Here is a 27,070-nt window from a genome sequence, read left to right as displayed (position 1 = left end):
GGAGAGAGACAGATCACGCGAGACTGGTTCTGGGCATGCTCAGTAGAGCAAGCAGGATCCTGTCTATCAGCACGCCAGCGTTCACCTGCGTTTGCGTGCTGTTTAGTCAGGATCCGGTGACTTGCAGTATTTGGACGCAGCTCAAAACCGCTACAAGTAGCGTTTTTGAAAGATGTTAAAAAACTGCAAGTCGCTGGATCCTTACTATAACGCACGCAACCGCAGGTGAACACATGTTAACGCGAGTCCATTGCAAATGCATTGAAGTGAAAACGCATTTGCACTGGATCCGCTTTTCCGCTAAAAAAACGTTATGGACGGATGTTAAATAAACGTAGTGTGAAACCAGCCTAAGCTGTTTTCATTGGCCGCTTTAGGCTAATTTGACGTTGGAAAGTGAAAGAGCCCCTGCTGATCCCAAAAGACATCCCCTAAATACACGTCCGCCTCACGTTGTGAAGGTAGGAAGGGTATTCATGTATCCTTGTAGGGGTTTGTCCTGAAAGCCCTCAGCCTACTATGCAGATAGCAGCCACTATTACACTACGGCCTCGCACTGTGTATTGCCCAAATTCAAAGATGGACGTGCGCTGCCTTTTCAGAAAGTTCGAGAACCTCCCAGCTTCTCCCCGCCTCCTCTGTGCTGCCAGTGGCTTCCTTTCTGTTAGCGCGCATGCGTAGTTCGCCGGGGCGGGTAGAGGACCGTGCGTGCAGCACAGCTGAGTGTTCCATTGGATCGTGACGTCACAGCGGCTGTAGGACAGGTCGGGACAGTGTTGAACATAAACAATAAGAAGCGCGGGCGGGCGGTGCAAACAGCCGATTTATTAGCCGCTCAAGGAAGCGGGCGGTCTTGGGAAAAAAAACCAACAACAACTATCCTGTCAAGGAGGAAGACGGCGTCTACAGCCGGGTCCAGGCAGCTGAGCAGGGGACATGGAGAGTCCTTTCACTCTGCGGGTGAGTGTGTCCTCGGACCAAGGAGGCAGGAAGTACATGGAGGACGTCACCCAGATCTTAGTGGAGCCGGAGCCCGGAGAGGGCGAGTTGTCATGGGAAGAGGAAGAGGACGAAGACCCTGCAGAGCGGACTGGAGCCCGGGCGGGCAGGAGCGGCCAGTGTGTGGGCTTCTTCGCCGTCTTTGATGGGCACGGAGGCCGGGAAGCCGCTCACTTCGCCAGGGAGCACTTATGGGGCTTCATCAGGAGACAGAAGGGCTTCATGTCCCGCGACCCGGAGGAAGTGTGTGCTGCCATCCGCAAGGGCTTCATCGCCTGCCACCATGCCATGTGGAAGAAACTCCGTGAGTATATGCCAGCCATCCCTCAACTTGTGCCAATGACTGCCCTAGTACTGATCTGCATCATTACACCCTGTGCATGGTGATGGGCACCTGCCAGTGTCCACAGCGCCCCCCAGATGGCATCAGTCTGGTGCACACAGTGAGACCTGGCAGGAGGGCATCAATCTAGGGTACACACAGTGAGGTCTGGCAGGAGGGCATCAGGCTGGTGCACACAGTGAGGTCTGGCAGGAGGGCATCAGTGTGGTGCACACAGTGAGATCTGGCAGGAGGGCATCAGGCTGGTGCACACAGTGAGATCTGGCAGGAGGGCATCAGGCTGGTGCACACAGTGAGATCTGGCAGGAGGGCATCAGGCTGGTGCACACAGTGAGATCTGGCAGGAGGGCATCAGGCTGGTGCACACAGTGAGATCTGGCAGGAGGGCATCAGGCTGGTGCACACAGTGAGATCTGGCAGGAGGGCATCAGGCTGGTGCACACAGTGAGATCTGGCAGGAGGGCATCAGGCTGGTGCACACAGTGAGATCTGGCAGGAGGGCATCAGGCTGGTGCACGCAGTGAGATCTGGCAGGAGGGCATCAGGCTGGCGCACGCAGTGAGATCTGGCAGGAGGGCATCAGGCTGGCGCACGCAGTGAGATCTGGCAGGAGGGCATCAGTGTGGCGCACGCAGTGAGATCTGGCAGGAGGGCATCAGTGTGGCGCACGCAGTGAGATCTGGCAGGAGGGCATCAGTGTGGGGTACGCAGTGAGATCTGGCAGGAGGGCATCAGTGTGGCGCACGCAGTGAGATCTGGCAGGAGGGCATCAGGCTGGCGCACACAGTGAGATCTGGCAGGAGGGCATCATTCTAGGGTACACACACTGAGATCTGGCAGGAGGGAATCATTCTAGGGTACACACACTGATATGTGGCAAGAGGGCATCAGTGTGGTGCACACAGTGAGATCTGGCATCAGGCTGGCGCACACAGTGAGATCTGGCAGTAGGGTATCATTTTAGGGCACACAGAACTGGCAGGAGGGCATCAGTGTGGCGCATGCAGTTAGATCTGGCAGGAGGGCATCAGTGTGGGGTACGCAGTGAGATCTGGCAGGAGGGCATCAGTGTGGGGTACGCAGTGAGATCTGGCAGGAGGGCATCAGTGTGGGGTACGCAGTGAGATCTGGCAGGAGGGCATCAGTCTGGCGCACGAAGTGAGATCTAGCAGGAGGGCATCAGTGTGGGGTACACAGTGAGATCTGGCAGGAGGGCATCAGTGTGGCGCAGGCAGTGAGATCTGGCAGGAGGGCATCAGTGTGGCGCACGCAGTGAGATCCGGCAGGAGGGCATCAGTGTGGGGTACGCAGTGAGATCCGGCAGGAGGGCATCAGTCTGGCGCACGAAGTGAGATCCGGCAGGAGGGCATCAGTGTGGGGTACGCAGTGAGATCTGGCAGGAGGGCATCAGTGTGGGGTACGCAGTGAGATCTGGCAGGAGGGCATCAGTGTGGGGCACGCAGTGAGATCTGGCAGGAGGGCATCAGTGTGGGGTACGCAGTGAGATCTGGCAGGAGGGCATCAGTGTGGCGCACGCAGTGAGATCTGGCAGGAGGGCATCAGTGTGGCGCACGCAGTGAGATCTGGCAGGAGGGCATCAGTGTGGCGCACGCAGTGAGATCTGGCAGGAGGGCATCAGTGTGGCGCACGCAGTGAGATCTGGCAGGAGGGCATCAGTGTGGCGCACGCAGTGAGATCTGGCAGGAGGGCATCAGTGTGGCGCACGCAGTGAGAACTGGCAGGAGGGCATCAGTGTGGGGTACGCAGTGAGATCTGGCAGGAGGGCATCAGTGTGGGGTACGCAGTGAAATCTGGCAGGAGGGCATCTGTGTGGGGTACGCAGTGAAATCTGGCAGGAGGGCATCTGTGTGGGGTACGCAGTGAGATCTGGCAGGAGGGCATCAGTGTGGCGCATGCAGTTAGATCTGGCAGGAGGGCATCAGTGTGGCGCACGCAGTTAGATCTGGCAGGAGAGATTATTGGTCACCCCTTGCTGGCTGCAGGGGATTAATGGCCTTTGTTTTGATAGAATATGCAGATCGATGGTGCGGAGCAGGATCTATCCAGTTCTATGCCCTATGGAGATGACTGGTGTACCACACACCATGGATGCTAGGAGGCCTGTACGTTTGCTTGTGTTTATGGTTAGGCATCATGGTATAAACAACTGTGGATGTAAATATTGTGAATACGATCGATCTGTGTTGTTACTCAGAAAAGGTGACTGTTGTAGTCTGGCACCATCAGTGAGGTGGCACACTGGGTGAGGTGCCAGCATGCTGTCTATTGTTCTTTGTGAATGACGTTGCTGCCAGATCCTGTCAACAGATCTCTGTAAATTGGGTTTCCCCTTGTCCACCTGTTTGACGCCAGTTATATATACACCTCTCCCATGCAGGCATTATACGGTGGTGTGCCGGACGAATCCCAGCTTGAATGTTGCTGTCTATATAAATGCTTATTGTCTGGATACTAAAACCTGTCCGACTTTGTCCTGGAGGGTTGTGACTGGTATCCCTCAGTATGTGTCCGCCCCTGAGATAAAGCCTCATTTGCCTACAATGGTAAAGCTACTAGGTATCGGTCAGGACGGTATTGATGTATTTTCTACTATACATTATGCAATTTATATTGTGTGTATGTGTGTAATGCATTGCTGCCTGTTAGTATCTACATGCCCTCAATCAGGAATAACAGCGTTTTGGACTCGTGTTTTGTTTGCGTCCAAACTGCTGCGTTGTACAGTGGATGGGATTTATAGAGATACTGTGCTTCTTTTCCGTATCGTAAACTGACCTGCGGCGCGGCTTCCTGAGGCACAGCATGTTAAAGGGAACCTGTCAGGTCAAAAAAGCGTTCTGACCTACTAGCAGGAGCCTGTGTGAGCTATTAACCCCTTCCTACCCATTCTTGTTATATTTTGTAATATGAAAGTAATAAAATAACGTTTTATTCCTTTCATATGTCCTATGTAAATGACAGGGTCTCTAGCCCCATGGGCGTCTCATCGCCCTGTGGGCTTCTACATGCTTTCCATGATATCATGCTCCTGTGGGCGTGATACTATGGATTTACCTCAGCGACGTGACCGTCGTTACTTCAGAATGTCGCGCGTGCACTTATATTCTCGCTGCCTCATCCTGGTTTTGCGTGTCGGCTTCTTACGTGCGCTGCGCATGCTCAGAAGACTCCTGCGGTTCCTGTCATGCGCAGTGCGCGTCAGAAGCCGAGAAGCAAGCACCAGGATGAGAAGGCAACGAGAACGGTAAGCGCGCGCAGGCGAGGTTTTGAAGCTGCAAAACTGATGTCGCTCATGTAAATCTATGGTATCACGCCCACAAGGCGATGAGATGCCCATAGGGCTAGAGACCTTCCTATGCTATTTACATGGGGAATATGTAAGTAATAAAACGTATTTTATTACTTTCATATTACACAATTTAACAGGGATGGGTAGGAAGGGGTTAATAGCTCACACAGGCTGCTGCTTGTAAGTCAGAATGCTTTTTTTTGACCTGACAGGTACCCTTTAATGCATGCTTGTGGAGATGGTGAGTGTTCTCAGCGGGGAGAATAGAGCTAAAGTCCACAGTGCCTCGAACCCTGACTGTGGGCACAGGCAGTTCCAATCTCCTGTGGAGAGCACTCGCGTCTCCACAGGAGGGAACGCAGTGTCTCCGTATCGTGGGCATGTACCCTAATAATGCTGCTCCGAGTAGATCTTGTGTGAGTAGTCCATGAGATAGTCAAATAGAATAATTTCTGTGACTGGTCTTCCTATGTGAAGTACCATATTTTTTGTTTTTAAGATGCACCGAATTATAAGACGCACCCCAAAATCATAGGAAAAAATGGGGTCCATCTTGTAATCCGGTGGTGTCTTACTGGAGGGGGCAGTAGCGGTGGTGGAGTCTTCACAGGAGGCAGGGGCGGTGGGTGTCCCAGAAACTAGGCTGCGCTGGGGCTGCGGCGGAGACTCTGTGTGCTGTGTTGGGGCAGCAGTGGGCGGTGAAAGCTTCAGAGAAATGGCGCCCAAAGTCAGCGCAGATTGAGCTCTAGGCTCAATGGCAAGCCGAAAGGTCATCTGCGCAAGCGCCACCGTTGGGCGCCAGTTTGCTGAAGTTCACTGGAGTGAGATCAGTGGGCTGGAGGTGGCGCCTGCGCATATGAGAGCCTGAGCCGAGAGCTCCATCTGCGCAGGTACCGACTCCGGGCGGCATTATTTGAAATCCTCACGTCCCGACCCGCAGTGCCAGTCCAGCCACCGGAGACACCGCACAGCGGCTGCAGGCACCACACAGCGGCCCCCACAGACCCTGCACCAGTCACTGCAGACCCCCGCAGCAGCCGCTGCAGCATTCCCCCAGCCTCTTGCAACCACTCTCCACCACCCCGGTAAGCTACATTCAGATTATAAGACGCACCCCTCACTTTCCTCCCAAATTTTTAAGAGGAAAAGCGTGTTTTATAATCCTGAAAAATATGGTATATAACCTGTTCTCCTGGAGGTGCGTCTGTACTTTGTATGAAACCCAAAGTGTACGGTAAAATAAAACCTTTTTTTTATGTATTGTGTTAAGTATGAGTTATTGCCCTTACTATGGCGTAGTGATCTCCCCCATGCCACCCGAGGATGATTGGCAGCCACATTCAGACTGCAGTTGTATGGCTTTCTCCATTAACTTCTATGGGAGTTACGTGAATAGCTGAGCAAGCTTGGCAGTACCACTTTCATAGATGAGTGTCATGGATGAAGGCTTCATGCATGTTTGTGGTGAAAGTTGCGTATTAAGTGCCCCCCCCCACCCCCCACAAATAAAATGTAAAAAATTATATATTTTTGATGTGTTCGCTTCTTGATCCATATCACAGATCAAACTTGCCCATTAAAAACAATGGGTCCATGGAAGAAATTAAAACAAAACCTCAGATGTCATTCATGTGTCGTCTTAATGTTTTGTTTTTTTTGCTGTCAGATGGTTAAGGGTATGTTCACACTCATGATTTGAGAGCTTCCTATAAGAGCATGTTATCAGGGGCAAAATAGGAATGTGATACTGTGGTGGGGGAATAAGTTGCCTTGTGAGCTCTTTTAGTACCAGGCACCGTGGCTTTTGAGACCTGAGGGGAAAACTGGTTCTATTCCGTTTTTAAGGCTGCTTTCACACTTGCGTTGTATTGCATCAGTTGCAATCCGTTGTGTGACTGATACAACGGATGCGTTGCAAATAGTGACACAACTGATGTGACTGATGCTGCAAAAAAGATCTGTTGTGGTTTTTTTTGTTTGTTTTTGTTTACTTTTTTACTGGCCGCCGGCCAATCAGCTGATAATTCACACTTTTTTTTAATAAAAATTGTGATGAGTGCATCAAAATACAGGGAATAAAGAATGGAAACTCATTGGTGCCAAGTGGAATCCTTTGAAGAAACCTTTTTCTGGCACTGATGCTTCTTCATACAGACAGACGTTCCTAGAGATTATGAGAATAAAATATGGGTCAAATGCATTGTCCTTGTTTGGCTCATCTGAGCATTTATATGACTGCTCATCTTTCATGTCTTCACTCTGTTCCCAGACGTCTTATCATGGTCCCACATTGTGATAAAGTGACTGCGCAGATCTCTGCAGCACAGCAGGATCAATGTCCACTCTTAAGCTGGGTTCACACATAGCGACAACGACGTCGCTGTTACGTCACCATTTTCTGTGACGCAACAGCGACCTTGTAAGTGGCTGTTATGATCGCTGCTTAGCTGTCAAACACAGCAGAAGCAGCAGCGATCATAACGACACGCGTCGCTGTGCTACATGTGCAGAGAGCAGGGAGCCGCACACACCGCTTAGCGCTGGCTCCTTGCTCTCCTAGCTACAGTACACATAGGGTTAATTACCCGATGTGTACTACAGCTACATGTGCAGAGAGCAGGGAGCTGGCACTGGCAGCTAGAGCGGCGGACGCTGATAACATAAGTAAATATCGGCTATCCAGGGAAAGGTCTAACCTTGGTTACCCGATGTTTACCCTGGTTACAGCTTACCGCAGCTGCCAGATGCCGGCTCCTGCTCCCTTCATTTCGTCGCTCTCTCGCTGTCACACATAGCGATGTGTGCGTCACAGCGGGAGAGCGACGACCAATGAAGCTGGACATTCAGCAACAAGCAGCGACCTCACAGCAGGGGCCAGCTCGTTGCTGGATGTCACACACAGCGACGGGACGTCGCTGCAACGTCACAGAAAATGGTGACGTAGCAGCGACGACGTTGTCGTCGTCGCTGTGTGTGACCCCACCTTTTAAGGTGGTGTCACACATAGCGACGCAGCAGTGATCACAACCAGCGATCTGACCTTTATCAGGATCACTGCTGCGTTGTTACATGGTCGCTGGTGAGCTGTCAGGCAGATCTCACCAGCGACCAGTGACCAGCCCCCAGCCAGCAGCGACGCGTGGAAGCGTAACTAAGGTAAGTATCGGGTAACCAAGGAAAGCTCTTCTCTTGGTTATATTTACCTTGGTTACTAGCGTTCACCGCTCTCATGCTGCCAGTGCCGGCTCCCTGTTCCCTGCACTCTTAGCTAGAGTACACATCGGGTTAATTACCCGATGTGTACTCCAGCTACGTGTGCAGGGAGCCGGCACTGGCAGCGTGAGAGCGGCGGACGCTAGTAACTAAGGTAAATATCGGGTAACCAAGGAAAGGGCTTCTTGGTTACCCGATGTTTACAGTGGTTACAGCTTACCGCAGGCTGCCAGACGCCGGCTCCCTACTCTCTTCAATTCATCACTCTCTCGCTGTCGCACAAAGCGATGTGTGCTTCACAGCGGGAGAGCAACGTACAAAAAATGAAGCAGGACATTCAACAACGAGCGGCGACCTCACAGCAGGGGCCAGGTCGTTGCTGGATGTCACACACAGCGACAGCGACGTCGCTGCTACGTCACAGAAAATGGTGACTTAGCAGCAACGTCGTTGTCGTCGTCGCTATGTGTGAAACTACCTTTAGTTTTTGTCTTTTTAATCCATGTTCGTCGGCTATTTAAAAATTGCTGTTACTTTTTGGCCACTGGTCGCCCCAAGCGTTGACCTTTGTTTTCCATGCTGCCAGAAAAAAAAAATGCAAACATATATGCTGTTGGTAAATTATGTCCTTTCTTAGTGGAATTGTTAGGCCCTGGGCGCACACTGTGGTTTTTGCCGCGGTTTTGCTGCAGAAAATGTTCATAACCTTGCTGCAGTCCTTCTCCAGCAAAACCTGTGCGTCTTGTCACTTCTTTTCCACAGGTACCATAGATAATGGTCAAAAACCGCAGGGAAAAACCACATGCAGTTTGCTGCTTTTTTTTTTTTTTTTTTTTTTTTTTTTATTACCGTAGGTGCGGTAATCTTTCAGAAGGTCTGGAATTTTCTTAAGAAAACAACATTTTATAGTGTGCACAGGGCCGTAGGCTGTCATTTGTGGAGTTCTGGGTGCTCAAACCCTCTGCCTCTTCTGGTTAGACCCGGCTCAATGCCATGCACATGTCAAGCTGCAACAATGACATTGCACCAGCCCTACTACAGCAGAGGTACCGGAGATTTCCTGCTTAGGTCAGCCGGCCCTGGATTACTGTCATGCAGATCTCTTTGCTCATGCTCAACTCAAGTTGCTTTTTTTTCTACTTAGTTTTGGTTGTTCGTGGATTTTAACGTCTCTTTACTTTTTTAAGTAAAAGCTTAAATCTAATTCTCATAACAGGTTAAATTGGTAAATGAAGCAATCTTCTAAACCTCATCTGTGCATGTAAAAGCTGGTGGATTAGGTTGAGATTCTCTGATCTGATGAGACCAAGATCGAGATCTTTGGTGCCAACCACACACGTGACGTTTGGAGACTGGATGGCACTGCATACGACCCCAAGAATACCATCCTTACAGTCAAGCATGGTGGTGGCAGCATCATGCTGTGGGGCTGTTTCTCAGCCAAGGGGCGTGGCCATCTGGTCCGCATCCATGGGAAGATGGATAGCACGGCCTACCTGGAGATTTTGGCCAAGAACCTCCGCTCCTCCATCAAGGATCTTAAGATGGGTCGTCATTTCATCTTCCAACAAGACAACGACCCAAAGCACACAGCCAAGAAAACCAAGGCCTGGTTCCAGAGGGAAAAAATCAAGGTGTTGCAGTGGCCTAGTCAGTCTCCTGACCTTAACCCAATTGAAAACTTGTGGAAGGAGCTCAAGATTAAAGTCCACATGAGACACCCAAAGAACCTAGATAACTTGGAGAAGATCTGCATGGAGGAGTGGGCCAAGATAACTCCAGAGACCTGTGCCGGCCTGATCAGGTCTTATAAAAGACGACTATTAGCTGTAATTGCAAACAAGGGTTATTCCACAAAATATTAAACCTAGGGGTTGAATAATAATTGACCCACACTTTTATGTTGAAAATTTATTAAAATTTAACTGAGCAACATAACTTGTTGGTTTGTAAGATTTATGCATCTGTTAATAAATCCTGCTCTTGTTTGACGTTTGCAGGCTCTAACTTATTTGCATCTTATCAAACCTGCTAAATCTGCAGGGGGTTGAATACTACTTGTAGGCACTGTGTGTGTGTGTGTGTGTGTGTGTATATGTATGTATATATATATATGTATGTGTATATGTATGTCTGTGTCTCTGATACACACACACACACACACACACACACACACACACACACACACACACACACACACACACACACGTGCGGGAGGGGCGGAGCCGAGCGGGGAAGTGTCGGGCTCCCTGCACATGTGGCCATGGTAAATATCGGGTAAAGGACTTTGCTTGGTTACCCGATATTTACCTTGGTTACGAGTGCAGGGAGCCAGAGAGAGCATGCGCAGTGAAATCCTAAGGATTCCGCTGCTCAAAAAAACGTTACATGCTGCGTTCCTCCTGCTGGGCGGAAGCAACGCAGTGTCGCCCAGTGGAAGCAACGCAGGTCCTTTTGGCACAATCCGTCATCCATACAAGTCTATGGGAAACAGCGGAATCCGTTAACGGATTCCGCTGTTTTCCAAAAGGGCGGATTGTGACGGAAGGAAAACAACGCAAGTGTGAAAGTACCCTAAGATGCATTGGTTTGCCGTGGTTTTCCAAAACTGCAATGTGTGACTGCAGTGTTAAAATGAAATATTATACACCTGTCCTCAGCGCCATGGCCCCGCTCAGCTCCACCCACTCCGCCTCCCCGCACACATTCTCGGCGGTCAAGCGATCAGCCGATCACCCGGCGCTGGAAACGATCAGCTGATCGGTCACCATAGTCTGCCGCCAGTGAAACTGTGTGTTATAAAAAAAAAAAAAAAAAAAAAAGCTGATTCCGTTGTTTTGTACGATACGTTGCATCCGTTGTGCCACTATATGCAACACATCCGTTGCATCCGTCACACAACGCAATGCAACGGATACCGTTCAACGCAAGTGTAAAACTAGCCTTAACCTCAAAAAAAGCCAAAACCTTACAATGTAGAGACCATGTTTCTGTGCCCCTCTCAAGAAATGGACGCATTCAGAGAAAGCTGAGTTGTCATTGTCTACAGTGGGTTCAGGGGTTCCGTCTGAATCAGAGCAATTGCCAACAAAACCATAGAATACATAGTGTGAACAGGGCCTTAGGCTGTCACACATCCGGTTTTTGCAGTGCGGCTCAATCCGGCTCAAAAACCTAGGCAACGGATGCGGCGGAAAAATCTGATCCGTTGCATAAGTTTTTTTCCATGTGGCCCGTCCGTTTTTTGACGGATGCGGCTTGATACTGAGCATGCACAGTGCAAAAAACCGCATCCGGCGGCCATAGGCTTGCATTATAAATCGTGCCGGATCCGGCACGGAGGTTTTGTCGTCTCTCAAAAAACGTGCTAGGCAACGTTCCATCCGGCTGCCGCATGGGCTAAATATGCCGCATCCGGCAAAAAACTTACGCAATGCAAGGCCATGCGGCACAATACGGCGCTAATTCAAGTCTATGCGGAAAAAACGCAACCGGCGGCAAAAAAAGTTGCGTTTTTTTCTGCAAAGCGCCGTATTGTGCCGCACTGCAAAAAAACGGATGTGTGAAAGCAGCCTAATATGTGTGCCTTAGATGAGTGTTGTGGGATGATGCCTTTTTTTTTTTCTTTCTAAACTGACCGAAATTCCTACCAGAATGATTCAAATTGTCCCTCCAGTGAGGAAGGAGACGAACTCTAGCGCCACCTACTGGAAGTAGCAATCCTAAAAGTCAAATGTGACTTTTTAAACAAGCCTTTTCATAAAGCTAGTTTCACACTTGCGTTGAATGGCATCCGTTGCATTGCGTTGTGTGACGGATGCAACGGATGCGTTGCATATAGTGGCGCAACGGATCGTACAAAACAACGGAATCTGCTTTCCTTTTTTTCTTCTTTTTTTTTTTTTTTTTTTTACAGTTTTACCGGCGGCAGACTATTGTGAACGATCAGCTGATCGCTCCCAGCAGCCGGGTGATCAGCTGACCGTTTGGCTGCTGAGAATGAGGGCGGAGTGCGGGGTGGGTGGAGCCGAGCGGGCCATGGCGCCGAGGACGTCAGTGTCGGGGACTGCATGGCTGGGGACGTGTGTGTGTGTGTGTGTGTGTGTGTGTGTGTGTGTGTGTGTGTGTGTGTGTGTGTGGCCGAGCGGGGAAGTGTCGGGCTCCCTGCACACGTGGCCAGGGTAAATATCGGGTAACTAAGCAAAGCGCTTTGCTTAGTAACCCGATGTGTACCCTGGTTACGTGTGCAGAGAGCGCATGCGCAGCGAAATCCTAAGGATTCCGCTGCTCCAAAAAATGTTACATGCTGCCTTCCTTCCGCCCGGTGGAAGGAACGCAGCGTCGGCCAGCGGAAGCAACACAGGTCCATCAGTTGCAATCCGTCGTCCATACAAGTCTATGGGAAGCATAACGGCAGATTGCGACTGAAGGAAAACAACACAAGTGTGAAACTAGCCTAATGCAGGTGTCACACGAGACTATCGCACCCGCCCCGTCGTTTGTGCGTCACGGGCAATTAGTTGCCCGTGGCGCACAGTCGTTAAACCCCCATCACACGCACTTACCTGCTGAGCGACGTCGAAGTGGGTGGCGAACATCCACTTCCTGAAGGGGGTGGGACGTTCGGCGTCACAGCGACGTCACACAGCGGCCGGCCAATAGAAGCGGAGGGGCGGAGATGAGCGAGACGTAAACATCCCGCCCACCTCCTTCCTTCCACATTGCCGGTGAGACGCAGGTAAGCTGTGTTCATCGTTCCCGGGGTGTCACACGGAGCGATGTGTGCTGCCAAGGGTACGATGAACAACCGGCGCAGAGAAGATACAACTTTTTGAAAATGAGCAACGTGTCAATGAGCAACGATAAGGAGAGTATTTTTGCTCGTTCAGTCGCTCGTAGCTGTCACACGCTATGATATATCAAAAGATGCCGGATGTGCGTCACTTACGACGTGACCCCCGACGAAATATCGCACGATATATCGTCTCGTGTGACGCCCGCATAAGACTTAAGGCCACTTTACACACACAGATAAATCTTTGGCAGATCTGTGGTTTCAGTGAAATCATGGACATATTGTTCCATTTGTACTCAGCCACAAACCTGGCACTGATTGTCCACAATGTCACTGCAACCACAGATCTGCCACAGATTTCTCTGTGTGTGACAGGGCCTTTAGGATTTATTGCCAGATCAGAAGCCCAATTTGCAGACACTGTGTTTCGGGGTGATTGCCCCTCGTCAGTGCAAAGTGTGGGTTTCTGATCTGGCTTATGAGAAGCTATGTGGGGACCAGAATGATAAGATTGCTCCTTGTGGAATACAATCTTCTGAGCGCTGGTTCTAGGATGAGCATTATTTGTCTACAGAAGCAGCCAGCCTGTGTATCTGGTGACGTCGGGTGATAGTCAGCACGCGGGGAGGGAGGACTGAACTGACAGCCAGGTTTCTTGCCGGGACATGTCCAGATGAGAGTTTTCATAACAAGTTCCAGGAGTATCCTAGCCCAGGCGTGTCCACCCTCATATAACACAGCTGTCATTATTTCTGCCTAGCTGTCATTATCCTTTATTAGGTCACACCGTGAAATGTTCTGTTTATGACTAAAGTTATTTCTTCTCCTACTTTATGCAAAATGTATGATCATATCTGACGCAGCCTATGAACATGAAATCAATCATTATTGTGTATAGAGAATACATTTTCTGCCACCACTTTTCTTATAGAAACCCCACTTGACCATCAGTTGTTTTTTTTTTTTGTTTTTTTTTTTTCTAGGATAACTCATGAAACTCTGATGGTAGATTCTAGATAAAACGGGTCAAAATATTAAGGAAATTTTTTATTTTTTTTTTTCTCATGGAAAAGACAGTTTTAATAAGCCCTTAAGATGTATGAGCACTGGCGACATACAGACCCGCAGATATTCAGGATCAGAATTAAAAACAAAACAAAAACCCGGTTCGGGACTGGAATTGGTCCCGGATATCTGCCTGGATGCTGCTTCCCATATAAGGGCTCATGCGCATGTTGCGTAATTGCATGCATTTACGCTGCGTATTGCACTGCAGCGTAAATGCATGCATCCTGCGTCCCCAGCACAATCTATGTAGATTGTTCATGACACGTGTGCACGATGCTTTTATGAACGCAGCGATTTGGGTGCTACAATTTTGACCCAAATCCGTGCGTTCATAAAATGAGCATGTCAATTAATTTGTGCACTTTGGATGCAGCTCCCGCTCTGTCTATGGTGGGGGCAGCAGCCAGAGCGCATGATATCCGCTTCTTTTGTACAGAAAAACTGCATCCATTATGCAGTGTTTCTACAGCGATTTGAAGCGCACATGTGCTGTCAAATCACTTCAGAATATTCAGCAGTTATGTGCGCATGAGCCCTTAGTGTATGGGGACTCGTATATTGTGCTTTAAAATGGTAGTAAATAGGGCTAGGGAGATTAGAGCAGGCGCGTTAGACTTACAGCATATTCCCCGCAGTGGTAACACTGCTTCCGAGGCCGCTCATTACCCTCATACATATGCACTGCTTCACCTGCACACCGGCGGTCCTGGCATCTGATTGGTTGCAGTCAGACTGCGTCCCCACCCTGTGAGAAAACGTGTGTGTCTGCTTGGAAAACATTCGCTGTGTGCATACTTATGGTGGTATAAAAATAAATAAATTGTCATAGGGTCCTCCCATATAGTGATACCCAGTACAGATAAAACATGTCTACAGGCCACTTTACCCAGCTCATCCAAATTGTCCTGGTGTGGTGGCAATCAGGGTAATATAAGGGGTTAATGATAGCTCACAGCTGCCATTAAGCTCTAGATTAGTAATCTGTAAATGAAAAGATATAAACAGAAACACGAAAAAAATCCTTTATTTGAACTAAAAAAAACCCCACCCTTTCACTCCAATTTATTAACCCGTAACACTCAGTTCTGACTTAATCCACACAAGCTCCCATGACTATTTCAGCTCTGCTACATACAGCACGCTGGAGACATGTTACGTATAAGGGTGCTTTCACATCAGCAGCATTCTGTCGCACTGCCGGATCTGGCACAAATGCAGTACGGTTCAATACAGTTCACTGGCATCGCGGCGAGCTCTGGTCATATGCAGTCATGTGAGAGCATGTGACCGGAGCTTGCTGCGATGCCTGGGAACTGTACTGCATTTGTGCCGGATCCGGCAGTGCGGCAGAATACCGCTGATGTGAAAGCACCCTAACTCATAAAGATATAAATCCGATATTGACGGTGTATCCATACCCCGTCCAATCTTCTCCTTAGTTCTGCCTATGTTGCGGTATTATTGTGGCATGTATCCACCTCCACAAAAGATACTCTGACATCCAGTATGTATCCACTAACTACTCTGACATGCTCCAGTATGTATCCACTAACCTAAGAGCAGTCAGTTTTGATCCAAATATTGTGGCATGTATCCACCTCCACAAAAGATACTCTGACATGCTCCAGTCAGTTTGATCCAAATATGGCTCTACAAGATCCGAATATTTTTATCTGATTTCGACAGAGGAGCAGGCTTAAGAATTTGCGCGCCAAAATGGTTTGCTTCTGTCACGACGACGACAACAACCTGCACTGGAAACATCAGCCAAAAAAACTAGAATACATGCGCCAAAAGGATTACGAAGGATTTCGTTGCAACAAGTGCAAGAAATGGAGAGCAGCAAAGAATGCATTGGTTGGTGGCGAAATACGAGGCGCTTCTCAAGCAAATGAATTGCGCTCTTTCTTTGCTACTTTGGCTACGGATAGGAAGTCGCACACCAAAATTTCGATTAAAGTTGCGCTAGCAATTCTGTATTTTTGGACCAAAATATCATTGGCACAAACAAAGTCGATGCTTCAAGGAGTCGTTTTACAGGGGGGTACCATTGTCGACTGGAGAAATTACATCCGAGAAGTTTGCCATCGTGCGATGAACGACGCACAGCCAATGGGTGGTCCTGGCGAAATTATTCAAATAGATGAAAGTCTCATGAGGCCGTAGAAAATATAACCGTGGAAGGTTGCTACTTGGAAATCGTGCCCCTCCAGCTCGCCAGAATTTTGGAAACCGCATCGTTGGTCCATGGATCTTCGGCATGGTGTGGAAGCATGCAAATGGCGAGCAAGAATTACGCATGTTTCACGTCCTTCGCCGTAACGAAGCAACGTTAAGACCTATTATTCAGCGTCACATTGCGCCTGGTTCTAGGATCATCTCTGATCAGTGGGCCGCTTATCGAAATATAAATAACTGGCCCATGTTCAATTATGTGCATCAAACCGTCAATCATGAGCAGAATTTCGTTGATCCGATAACTGGTGCTAATACTCAGCGCATTGGGGTCATGTGAAGACGGAAATACTGAGAAAGATGCGTGGCACGTCCCAAAACTTGTTGTCAGGACATTTGGCCGAGTACTGGTGGAAGAAGCTTCATTTAAACGCGCCATTTTGTGAAATAATTGCAGAAATTTCTCGCCAGTTTCCATTGGTGTAAGGTAGTGTTCAGAGTTTGCTCCTGTGTTTTTCCTGACATGTAAAAAGTAAATAGAATGTGAAAACATATGTCGGAGCATCTTTTGTGAAGGTGGATACATACCACAATAATACCCTATGTTGCTTGGGCTCTTTGAAACTGACATGAAAATGTCAAAAATGTGTGTTTATGTATGTGTGTATATATTGTGTATATAATATATACAGTGCCTACAAGTAGTATTCAACCCCCTGCAGATTTAGCAGGTTTGATAAGATGCAAATAAGTTAGAGCCTGCAAACTTCAAACAAGAGCAGGATTTATTAACAGATGCATAAATCTTACAAACCAACAAGTTATGTTGCTCAGTTAAATTTTAATAAATTTTCAACATAAAAGTGTGGGTCAATTATTCAACCCCTAGGTTTAATATTTTGTGGAATAACCCTTGTTTGCAATTACAGCTAATAATCGTCTTTTATAAGACCTGATCAGGCCGGCACAGGTCTCTGGAGTTATCTTGGCCCACTCCTCCATGCAGATCTTCTCCAAGTTATCTAGGTTCTTTGGGTGTCTCATGTGGACTTTAATCTTGAGCTCCTTCCACAAGTTTTCAATTGGGTTAAGGTCAGGAGACTGACTAGGCCACTGCAACACCTTGATTTTTTTTCCCTCTGGAACCAGGCCTTGGTTTTCTTGGCTGTGTGCTTTGGGTCGTTGTCTTGTTGGAAGATGAAATGACGACCCATCTTAAGATCCTTGATGGAGGAGCGGAGGTTCTTGGCCAAAATCTCCAGGTAGGCCGTGCTATCCATCTTCCCATGGATGCGGACCAGATGGCCAGGCCCCTTGGCTGAGAAACAGCCCCACAGCATGATGCTGCCACCACCATGCTTGACTGTAGGGATGGTATTCTTGGGGTCGTATGCAGTGCCATCCAGTCTCCAAACGTCACGTGTGTGGTTGGCACCAAAGATTTCGATCTTGGTCTCATCAGACCAGAGAACCTTGAACCAGTCTGTCTCAGAGTCCTCCAAGTGATCATGAGCAAACTGTAGACGAGCCTTGACATGACGCTTTGAAAGTAAAGGTACCTTACGGGCTCGTCTGGAACGGAGACCATTGCGGTGGAGTACGTTACTTATGGTATTGACTGAAACCAATGTCCCCACTGCCATGAGATCTTCCCGGACCTCCTTCCTTGTTGTCCTTGGGTTAGCCTTGACTCTTTGGACAAGCCTGGCCTCGGCAGGGGTGGAAACTTTCAAAGGCTGTCCAGGCTGTGGAAGGCTAACAGTAGTTCCGTAAGCCTTCCACTTCCGGATGATGCTCCCAACAGTGGAGACAGGTAGGCCCAACTCCTTGGAAAGGGTTTTGTACCCCTTGCCAGCCTTGTGACCCTCCACGATCTTGTCTCTGATGGCCTTGGAATGCTCCTTTGTCTTTCCCATGTTGACCATGTATGAATGCTGTTCACAAGTTTGGGGAGGGTCTTAATTAGTCAGAAAAGGCTGGAAAAAGAGATAATTAATCCAAACATGTGAAGCTCATTGTTCTTTGTGCCTAAAATACTTCTTAATACTTTAGGGGAACCAAACAGAATTCTGGTGGTTTGAGGGGTTGAATAATAAATGACCCTCTGAATAAACTTTTCACAATTTAAAAAAAAGAAAAGAAATACCATTCTTTTTTGCTGCAGTGCATTTCACACTTCCAGGCTGATCTACAGTCCAAATGTCACAATGCCAAGTTAATTCCGAATGTGTAAACCTGCTAAATCTGCAGGGGGTTGAATACTACTTGTAGGCACTGTACTACCTCAATAAATTAGAATATCATCAAAAAGTTAATTTATTTCAGTAATTCAATACAAAAAGGAAATGCACATATTATATAGTCATTACACACAGAGTGATCTATTTCAAGTGTTTATTTCTGTTAATGTTGATGATTATGGCTTATAGCCAATGAAAACCCAAAAGTTTATTATCTCAGAAAATCAGAATATTATAAGACCAACTGAAAAAATTATTTTACTCTCAGAAATGTTAGCGCCTACTGAAAAGTCTGTACAGTAAATGCACTAAATACTTGGTCGGGGTTCTTTTTGCATAAATTACTGCATCAATGCGGCGTGGCATGGAGGCGATCAGCCTGTGGCACTGCTGAGGTGTTATGGAAGCCCAGGTTGCTTTGATAGTAGCCTTCAGCTCGTCTGCATTGTTGGGTCTGGTGTCTCATCTTCCTCTTGACAATTCCCCATAGATTCTCTATGGGGTGTAGGTCAGGCGAGTTTGCTGGCCAATCAAGCACAGTCATACTGTGGTTATTAAACCAGGTATTGGTACTTTTGGCAGTGTGGAGTGGACAGGTGCCACGTCCTGCTGGAAAATGAAATTTCCATCTCCAAAAAGCTTGTCTGCAGAGGGAAGCAAGAAGTGCTCTAACATTTCCTGGTAGATAGCTGTGCTGACTTTTGGTCTTGATAAAAAAAAACCAGTGGATTTACAACAGCAGATGACATGGCTCCCCAATCACTTATTGTGGAAACTTCACACTAGACCCCAAGTAGCTAGGATTGTGGCCTCTCCACTCTTCCTCCAGACTCTGGGACCTTGGTTTTCCTTGATTATTTATTTTACCAGCTCATCATTAAAAAGTTGCAAGATATTGATGACATAACTTTAGGATAAGTCACGATTATAGATTGGTAGGCGTCCAACACCTGAAATCCCCACTGATCAGCTGTTATTAGCTGTGGAGGCGGCCTTATGTCAAATCTAAATGGAGCTGCAGTGTGCAGGTCTAGTCAATGTGCAGTGGGCTCTGTCAGCTCCAGCAGATTAGCTCCTATCCCAAAAAGAACTAGTGTTCTGCAGCACCCACGAACAGCCACGATATAGAAATGGAGAGCTGCAGCTCTGTTTTAGATGCAGCTGTGGTCAGATGTAAACCTAACAGCTGATTGCTGAGGGTGGCGGATATCATGAAGGTAGGTTTATTGTGAAGGAGAGTTCCTAGGAGCGATAACTTCACAATAATCGTGCAGAATACATAGCTGCTGATCACCTGGTTAACAAGTAAAACATCTGTTCAATTGTATATATTATGTATGTGTGTGTGTGTATGTGTGTATGTGTGTATGTATGTATGTATGTATGTATGTATGTATGTATGTATGTGTGTGTGTGTGTGTGTGTGTGTGTGTGTGTGTGTGTGTGTGTATATATACATACACCCACACCAACCTTGTACCAGTGCAGGAGGCGAAGATAAGGTGTTTTTTGTTTGATTTTCATTTCTATAGGGCACTATTGCATTTAAAAAAGGGTGGGGAACGTTTTTCTTTATGTAGAATATAAATGAAAGCAGCAGTACCCGCATAAATGATCCTCTGCCCCAGCCCTGTCCTCCACCGGGCTGTTTGCTGTACCACAGGGGCATGCAGCCAATCTGTGCCATGGTTGAGGCTAATCCACCAGCTTTTACATGCACAGATGAGGCTTAGAAGATTGCTTCATTTACCAATTTAACCTGTTATGAGAATTAGATTTAAGCTTTTACTTCAAAAAAGTATGTATATGTGTGTGTGTGTGTGTATATATATATATGTATGTATATGTATGTGTGTGTGTATATATATATATATATATATATATATATATATATATATATATATATATATATATATATATATATATATATATATATATATATATATATATATATATATATATATATATATATATATATATATATATATATATATATATATATATATATATATATATATTATACACATAATCTCTTGGTTTTTACAAAAGCTCATCGTTCTTATTATCACATGAACCTCTGCTGGTGGAAACAGCCTATGCACAAAGGAAGATCTATTAGGCTGTGTGCCCATAATCCGGGTTCACAGCGTTTTAGATGCAGTGTTTTCACTGCTTCCAAAACACTGCGTTGTACAGTACAAGCACAGTGGATGGGATTTCTAGAAATCTCCTGCCCACTGTGCTTCTTCCTACAGCGTTAACTGACCTGCGGTGTGTCTTCCCAAACTGCAGCATGTCAATACGGACAGCTGCGGTCTCATGCGAAGAGCACTCGCAGCCCCACAGGAGAGGACACACTGCATCTAGGACACTGGGCATGGGCAGCTGCGGTCTCCTGTGGACAGCACTCGCAGCCCCACGGGAGAGGACACACTGCATCTAGGACACTGGGCATGGGCAGCTGCGGTCTCCTGTGGATAGCACACTCAGCCCCACGGGAGAGGACACTGATTGTGGGCACGGGCAGCTGTGGTCTTCTGCAGTCAGCACTCGCAGCCCCACAGGAGAGGACACACTGCGTCTAGGACACTGGGCATGGGCAGCTGCGGTCTCCTGTGGACAGCACTCGCAGCCCCACGGGAGAGGACACACTGCATCTAGGACACTGGGCATGGGCAGCTGCGGTCTCCTGTGGACAGCACTCGCAGCCCCACGGGAGAGGACACACTGCATCTAGGACACTGGGCATGGGCAGCTGCGGTCTCCTGTGGACAGCACTCGCAGCCCCACGGGAGAGGACACACTGCATCTAGGACACTGGGCATGGGCAGCTGCGGTCTCCTGTGGACAGCACTCGCAGCCCCACGGGAGAGGACACACTGCATCTAGGACACTGGGCATGGGCAGCTGCGGTCTCCTGTGGACAGCACTCGCAGCCCCACAGGAGAGGACACACTGCGTCTAGGACACTGGGCATGGGCAGCTGCGGTCTCCTGTGGACAGCACTCGCAGCCCCACGGGAGAGGACACACTGCATCTAGGACACTGGGCATGGGCAGCTGCGGTCTCCTGTGGACAGCACTCGCAGCCCCACGGGAGAGGACACACTGCATCTAGGACACTGGGCATGGGCAGCTGCGGTCTCCTGTGGACAGCACTCGCAGCCCCACGGGAGAGGACACACTGCATCTAGGACACTGGGCATGGGCAGCTGCGGTCTCCTGTGGACAGCACTCGCAGCCCCACGGGAGAGGACACACTGCATCTAGGACACTGGGCATGGGCAGCTGCGGTCTCCTGTGGACAGCACTCGCAGCCCCACGGGAGAGGACACACTGCGTCTAGGACACTGGGCATGGGCAGCTGCGGTCTCCTGTGGACAGCACTCGCAGCCCCACGGGAGAGGACACACTGCATCTAGGACACTGGGCATGGGCAGCTGCGGTCTCCTGTGGACAGCACTCGCAGCCCCACGGGAGAGGACACACTGCATCTAGGACACTGGGCATGGGCAGCTGCGGTCTCCTGTGGACAGCACTCGCAGCCCCACGGGAGAGGACACACTGCATCTAGGACACTGGGCATGGGCAGCTGCGGTCTCCTGTGGACAGCACTCGCAGCCCCACGGGAGAGGACACACTGCATCTAGGACACTGGGCATGGGCAGCTGCGGTCTCCTGTGGACAGCACTCGCAGCCCCACGGGACTGGACACACTGCGTCTAGGACACTGGGCATGGGCAGCTGCGGTCTCCTGTGGACAGCACTCGCAGCCCCACAGGAGAGGACACACTGCGTCTAGGACACTGGGCATGGGCAGCTGCGGTCTCCTGTGGACAGCACTCGCAGCCCCACGGGAGAGGACACACTGCATCTAGGACACTGGGCATGGGCAGCTGCGGTCTCCTGTGGACAGCACTCGCAGCCCCACGGGAGAGGACACACTGCATCTAGGACACTGGGCATGGGCAGCTGCGGTCTCCTGTGGACAGCACTCGCAGCCCCACGGGAGAGGACACACTGCATCTAGGACACTGGGCATGGGCAGCTGCGGTCTCCTGTGGACAGCACTCGCAGCCCCACGGGAGAGGACACACTGCATCTAGGACACTGGGCATGGGCAGCTGCGGTCTCCTGTGGACAGCACTCGCAGCCCCACGGGAGAGGACACACTGCATCTAGGACACTGGGCATGGGCAGCTGCGGTCTCCTGTGGACAGCACTCGCAGCCCCACGGGAGAGGACACACTGCATCTAGGACACTGGGCATGGGCAGCTGCGGTCTCCTGTGGACAGCACTCGCAGCCCCACGGGAGAGGACACACTGCATCTAGGACACTGGGCATGGGCAGCTGCGGTCTCCTGTGGACAGCACTCGCAGCCCCACGGGACTGGACACACTGCGTCTAGGACACTGGGCATGGGCAGCTGCGGTCTCCTGTGGACAGCACTCGCAGCCCCACAGGAGAGGACACACTGCGTCTAGGACACTGGGCATGGGCAGCTGCGGTCTCCTGTGGACAGCACTCGCAGCCCCACGGGAGAGGACACACTGCGTCTAGGACACTGGGCATGGGCAGCTGCGGTCTCCTGTGGACAGCACTCGCAGCCCCACGGGAGAGGACACACTGCATCTAGGACACTGGGCATGGGCAGCTGCGGTCTCCTGTGGACAGCACTCGCAGCCCCACGGGAGAGGACACACTGCATCTAGGACACTGGGCATGGGCAGCTGCGGTCTCCTGTGGACAGCACTCGCAGCCCCACGGGAGAGGACACACTGCATCTAGGACACTGGGCATGGGCAGCTGCGGTCTCCTGTGGACAGCACTCGCAGCCCCACGGGAGAGGACACACTGCATCTAGGACACTGGGCATGGGCAGCTGCGGTCTCCTGTGGACAGCACTCGCAGCCCCACAGGAGAGGACACACTGCATCTAGGATGCAGCATGTCCAGATCAGTGCATATCTGAAGTGGGGTCTGCATATGGAAACTAGTTATTAAACATCCACTGACCAGCGAACATGTTGCTGGCTGGCGGTGGTTTCATGCTGCGCCTTCTCGTAAGGCATTTATATTGATCTGTTCAGCACAGGTCCAGTCATTCTGTGCTGACAAGGTCCCTTTTAACCCCTCCTTTTCACTGTGTAGTGTACTGTGCATCCCCATTGCTGTCTCCACATACTGGCATAAAAACTAATGGTTGGAGTGCCCTTCTTAAACCACTAGGATGCAGTGTAGATGAAGAAGCTGCCTCTGCCAGTTTAAAGTGTTACCATGGCAGCCAAGTCTGACACACATATAAATCTATAAGGCTGTGCTGGACTCTTGCCCTTATGTAGTGCTGCTTACTAGGGCCAGCCAGCTTTGAGTGGGGGTGCAATGTGTGTGTGGCTTTATATCTAATTCCCATCCCCTGATCTTATACTTGCCCTCCAGCGTTTTCATCTTTTATCGTCACCGCCGGAAGTCAGAAATTACGTCTCAAGCGCTTAATGCGAGTCTGTCAGAGTCCAAATGAGGCTCTCATAGAGTATTATTGAGTTGTGACCCCAGGTATACTTAATGAAATACTGGAGCTGCCTGTAGATCACAAACTGCTGGACACCGACCAAAGCGATCCTGGAAACATGAAGACGTCGGCAGGGGACTTGAATTTAAAGCACCACTCCAGCGGTGAAATAAAAAAACAAAACTGGGAGTGGTGCTTTAAAGGACTCGCTATTGGGACCTTATGGCATCACTTAGCCCAATATCCATACTTATTCTGTTAAAGGGCTATAACCATTACTATGATGTACACGTTATGGGTGTTATCCAGTGACTTGCTCTTTATCAACCTATGGTAAATTGTTGTGGACATCCTTATTTGCTTGTTTTATACATTCACGTTGACAGTACTAAATATATAGGTTTTAGGATGTATATTTCTGTGAACCATTCCTAATGATTGTATGTCCTGTACTGTAGACTTGGTCTGTTAATTGATGTGTTGGACACAGACGGCTTTAAAATACGAAGAATCCCAAAGCATTATACATGCACTCAAACATCTAACGCTGGGGTGGGAACCTTTTTTTTTTTTTTTTCCTGCTGAGGTCCATATGGTATTTCTACCATCATTCAAATTTATACTGCTATATGTGGTCATAAGTGAACTGGCCCAATGTGACGGTTGGAGCTGCTTCTTAGTGAGAGGTGTGTTACGTTAGGCGGTATTGATGTTGAGGTGTGTGACGTTAGGCGGTATGGATGATGTTGAGGTGTGTGACGTTAGGCGGTATGGATGATGTTGAGGTGTGTTACGTTAGGCGGTATTGATGATGTTGAGGTGTGTTACGTTAGGCGGTATTGATGATGTTGCGGTCTGTGACATTAGGCGGTATTGATGATGTTGCCACTTGAAACTGCTTTCCAGGTTTTTGTTGGTCAACTCTTTTTAATAAGTTTCATAAAGAACGGCTCGCAGCAGTAAGGGCCGTTTCACACATCCGGCTTTTCGCTAGATTCGGCTCACTCCAGTACAGTGTATACAGTACAATGGCATCGCGACAAGCTCCGGTCACATGCTGTCATGTGACCGGAGCATGTGAACCGGAAGTCACGATGCCATTGTACTGTATCTCACTGTACTGGAATGCGCCCAATCCGGCGAAAAGCCTTGTGTGAAACTAGCCTAAGCTGTCTGGAACATAGACGTGCAAGTTCACTGTCTCCTGAAAGTGGGAAATTCATCAATATTCTCATTACATTTAAAGGGATGGTTCACCCATTGTCTAGGTCAATATTATATTGATAAACAATGTTTCTCTCAAATACCTTGTGTTGGCAATAGTGCCTGTGAGAAGCGCTATTGGAGACCGCTGTTCCCCACTCTGTGGCCCTGAGCTTCATAACCTTGGGGATCCGGTGATGTCATGTCCAGTTCCTGACACCGCGGCCGGCCGTAGTGTCCGTGTGTGATGGGTTGTGGGCGGTGTTTCACCGCTCGTCACAGCCCATCAGCTCCCTCTTCCCTCACAGCAGAGCGCTGCAAGCAGAAGACACACTGGGCTGTGACAAGCGGTGAAACATCGCCCACAGCTCAGTGACTCAGGAAGACTGCGGCCGGCCGCAGGAATGTGCCTTGTCAGGAACTTGATGTGACGTCACCGGATCCCAAGCTCACAGACCCCGGGGGTCACCAGAGTGGGGAACAGCGGTCTCCAATAGCGCCTCTCACAGGCACTATTGCCAACATAAGGTATTTGAGACAAACATTGCGTCTCAATATAATATCGATCTAGCAAATAAAAAATATGGGTGAACCGCCCTTTTAACCCCTTCACAACGAGGCCAATTTTTGTTTTTGGGTTTGTTTTTTTTTTCCTCCCTTCTCCCCAGAGCCATAAAAAAAATTGTCATTTGGAAAAAAAAATTGAGGCTTGTCGCCATTTTCCAAGACCCCTAATATTTTCATTTTCCAGTTGATGAAGCTGTGTGATACCTTAATTCTCGTGGGGGGGGAGAACTGTTTTTACCATTTTGGGATAGATATGATGTTTTGTTTGCTTGTTACAGCTTTTTTTTTTCTGGTATTGCAGCGACCTATAAAGGGAATATGTCACCTACTCACCTGGGGGCCGGGCGGTCCTGTCCGATATGGTCCAGTCCGATTGGCATCTAGTGCCTCCTCTATCCTTGTTCTCATATCTGACGCTTCCTTTCTTCTGTCAATTGCCGTCGTCCTTGCTTCGTGTTGATGACGTGTCCACTGTCCTCCACACAGTGGCCTTCGTTGTGGTCCAGCGCACTTTGCTCTGCTCTACTGAGGGCCGAGCAAAGTAATGTAATGTGCAGGCGTTCTTTGACCTTTCCCTTTTGTAATGCTGGCCTGTGTGGAGACGTAGGATGCGGCATCCACACGAAGCAAGGAGTACTGCCATCGCAAGGATAAAGGAGGTGCCGGACCTGAGGACAGCAAGAATAGAGGAGGTGCCGGACCAGAGGACAGCAACTCTGTTCGTACCTTAATGTACCGGACCGCTCTTTAGGTGACAAGTTCCCTTTAAAGTGTTTACCGATCAGATTTTGATATTGTTATCACTGGGTGCAAAAAAAATCCAATGTATTTACGTTTTTTTTTATTCTTATTTAATGGGGCAAAAGATTATTTTCTTAGTCTCCTTAGGGGACTTTAAGCTGTGATCGCCTTATCACTTGTGCTGTATACAGCATTGCCCATATCATTTGTCCATATTGTGAAAATCAATCTCCTTTTTGAAGCCCAGCCCACAAACAGGGTTTCAAAGTATCGCCGCTATGACCAGCATGGAGGTCTTCAGCAGACCCCCTGCTTTCACGCAACCCATTGGCTACCTGTGATCACTCATGGGCACACTGACGAGAGCTTAAAATGGAGCCCTTATTATTATTATTATTATTATTATTATTATTATTATTATTATTATTATAGCGCCATTTATTCCATGGCGCTTTACAAGTGAAAGAGGGTATACGTACAACAATCATTAACAATACAAAACAGACTGGTATAGGAGGAGAGAGGACCCTGCCCGTGAGGGCTCACAGTCTACAGGGAATGGGTGATGGTACAATAGGTGAGGACAGAGCTGGTTGCGCAGTGGTCTACTGGACTGAGGGCTATTGTAGGTTGTAGGCCCCTCATGCCGGCATGTGTTTTAAATTTCACCGTCACAGTTTAACATCGGGATTTAACAGGTTAAAGGGATTGTCCCCTTCTAGAACAACCCCTTCTGATTCTACATGTTTCCCCAGGTAAAATAACAAAGCCTATACTCTCCTTTTGTACAGACACCCTTCCAGCGATGTTCGCGCTTGTGGTCCCTGGGTTTGTGGAGTTGTGACATCAGGTGTGCATCGCATCCAAGTGCGCTGGTTCCTTCTCCCCATCTTCGGACCAAAT

The 27,070-nt window shown here is 48.9% G+C and overlaps 1 protein-coding gene across 1 annotated transcript in view; it reads left to right on the top strand.

Annotated features, from left to right (window-relative positions):
* Positions 1-700: 700 nt before the first annotated feature.
* PPM1D (protein phosphatase, Mg2+/Mn2+ dependent 1D) overlaps positions 701-27,070 on the top strand; it is a 57,919-nt gene continuing 31,549 nt past the window's right edge. Inside the window, exon 1 of the mRNA XM_075336244.1 lies at positions 701-1,303. Coding sequence (XP_075192359.1) covers positions 937-1,303 — 367 coding nt within the window. The 5' untranslated portion in view covers positions 701-936. The remainder of the gene's footprint in view (positions 1,304-27,070) is intronic.

This window comes from Anomaloglossus baeobatrachus, chromosome 2 (genome assembly GCF_048569485.1).
Source record: "Anomaloglossus baeobatrachus isolate aAnoBae1 chromosome 2, aAnoBae1.hap1, whole genome shotgun sequence".
Lineage (NCBI taxonomy): Eukaryota > Metazoa > Chordata > Amphibia > Anura > Aromobatidae > Anomaloglossus > Anomaloglossus baeobatrachus.
This window is presented reverse-complemented; position numbering and strand designations above follow the sequence as displayed.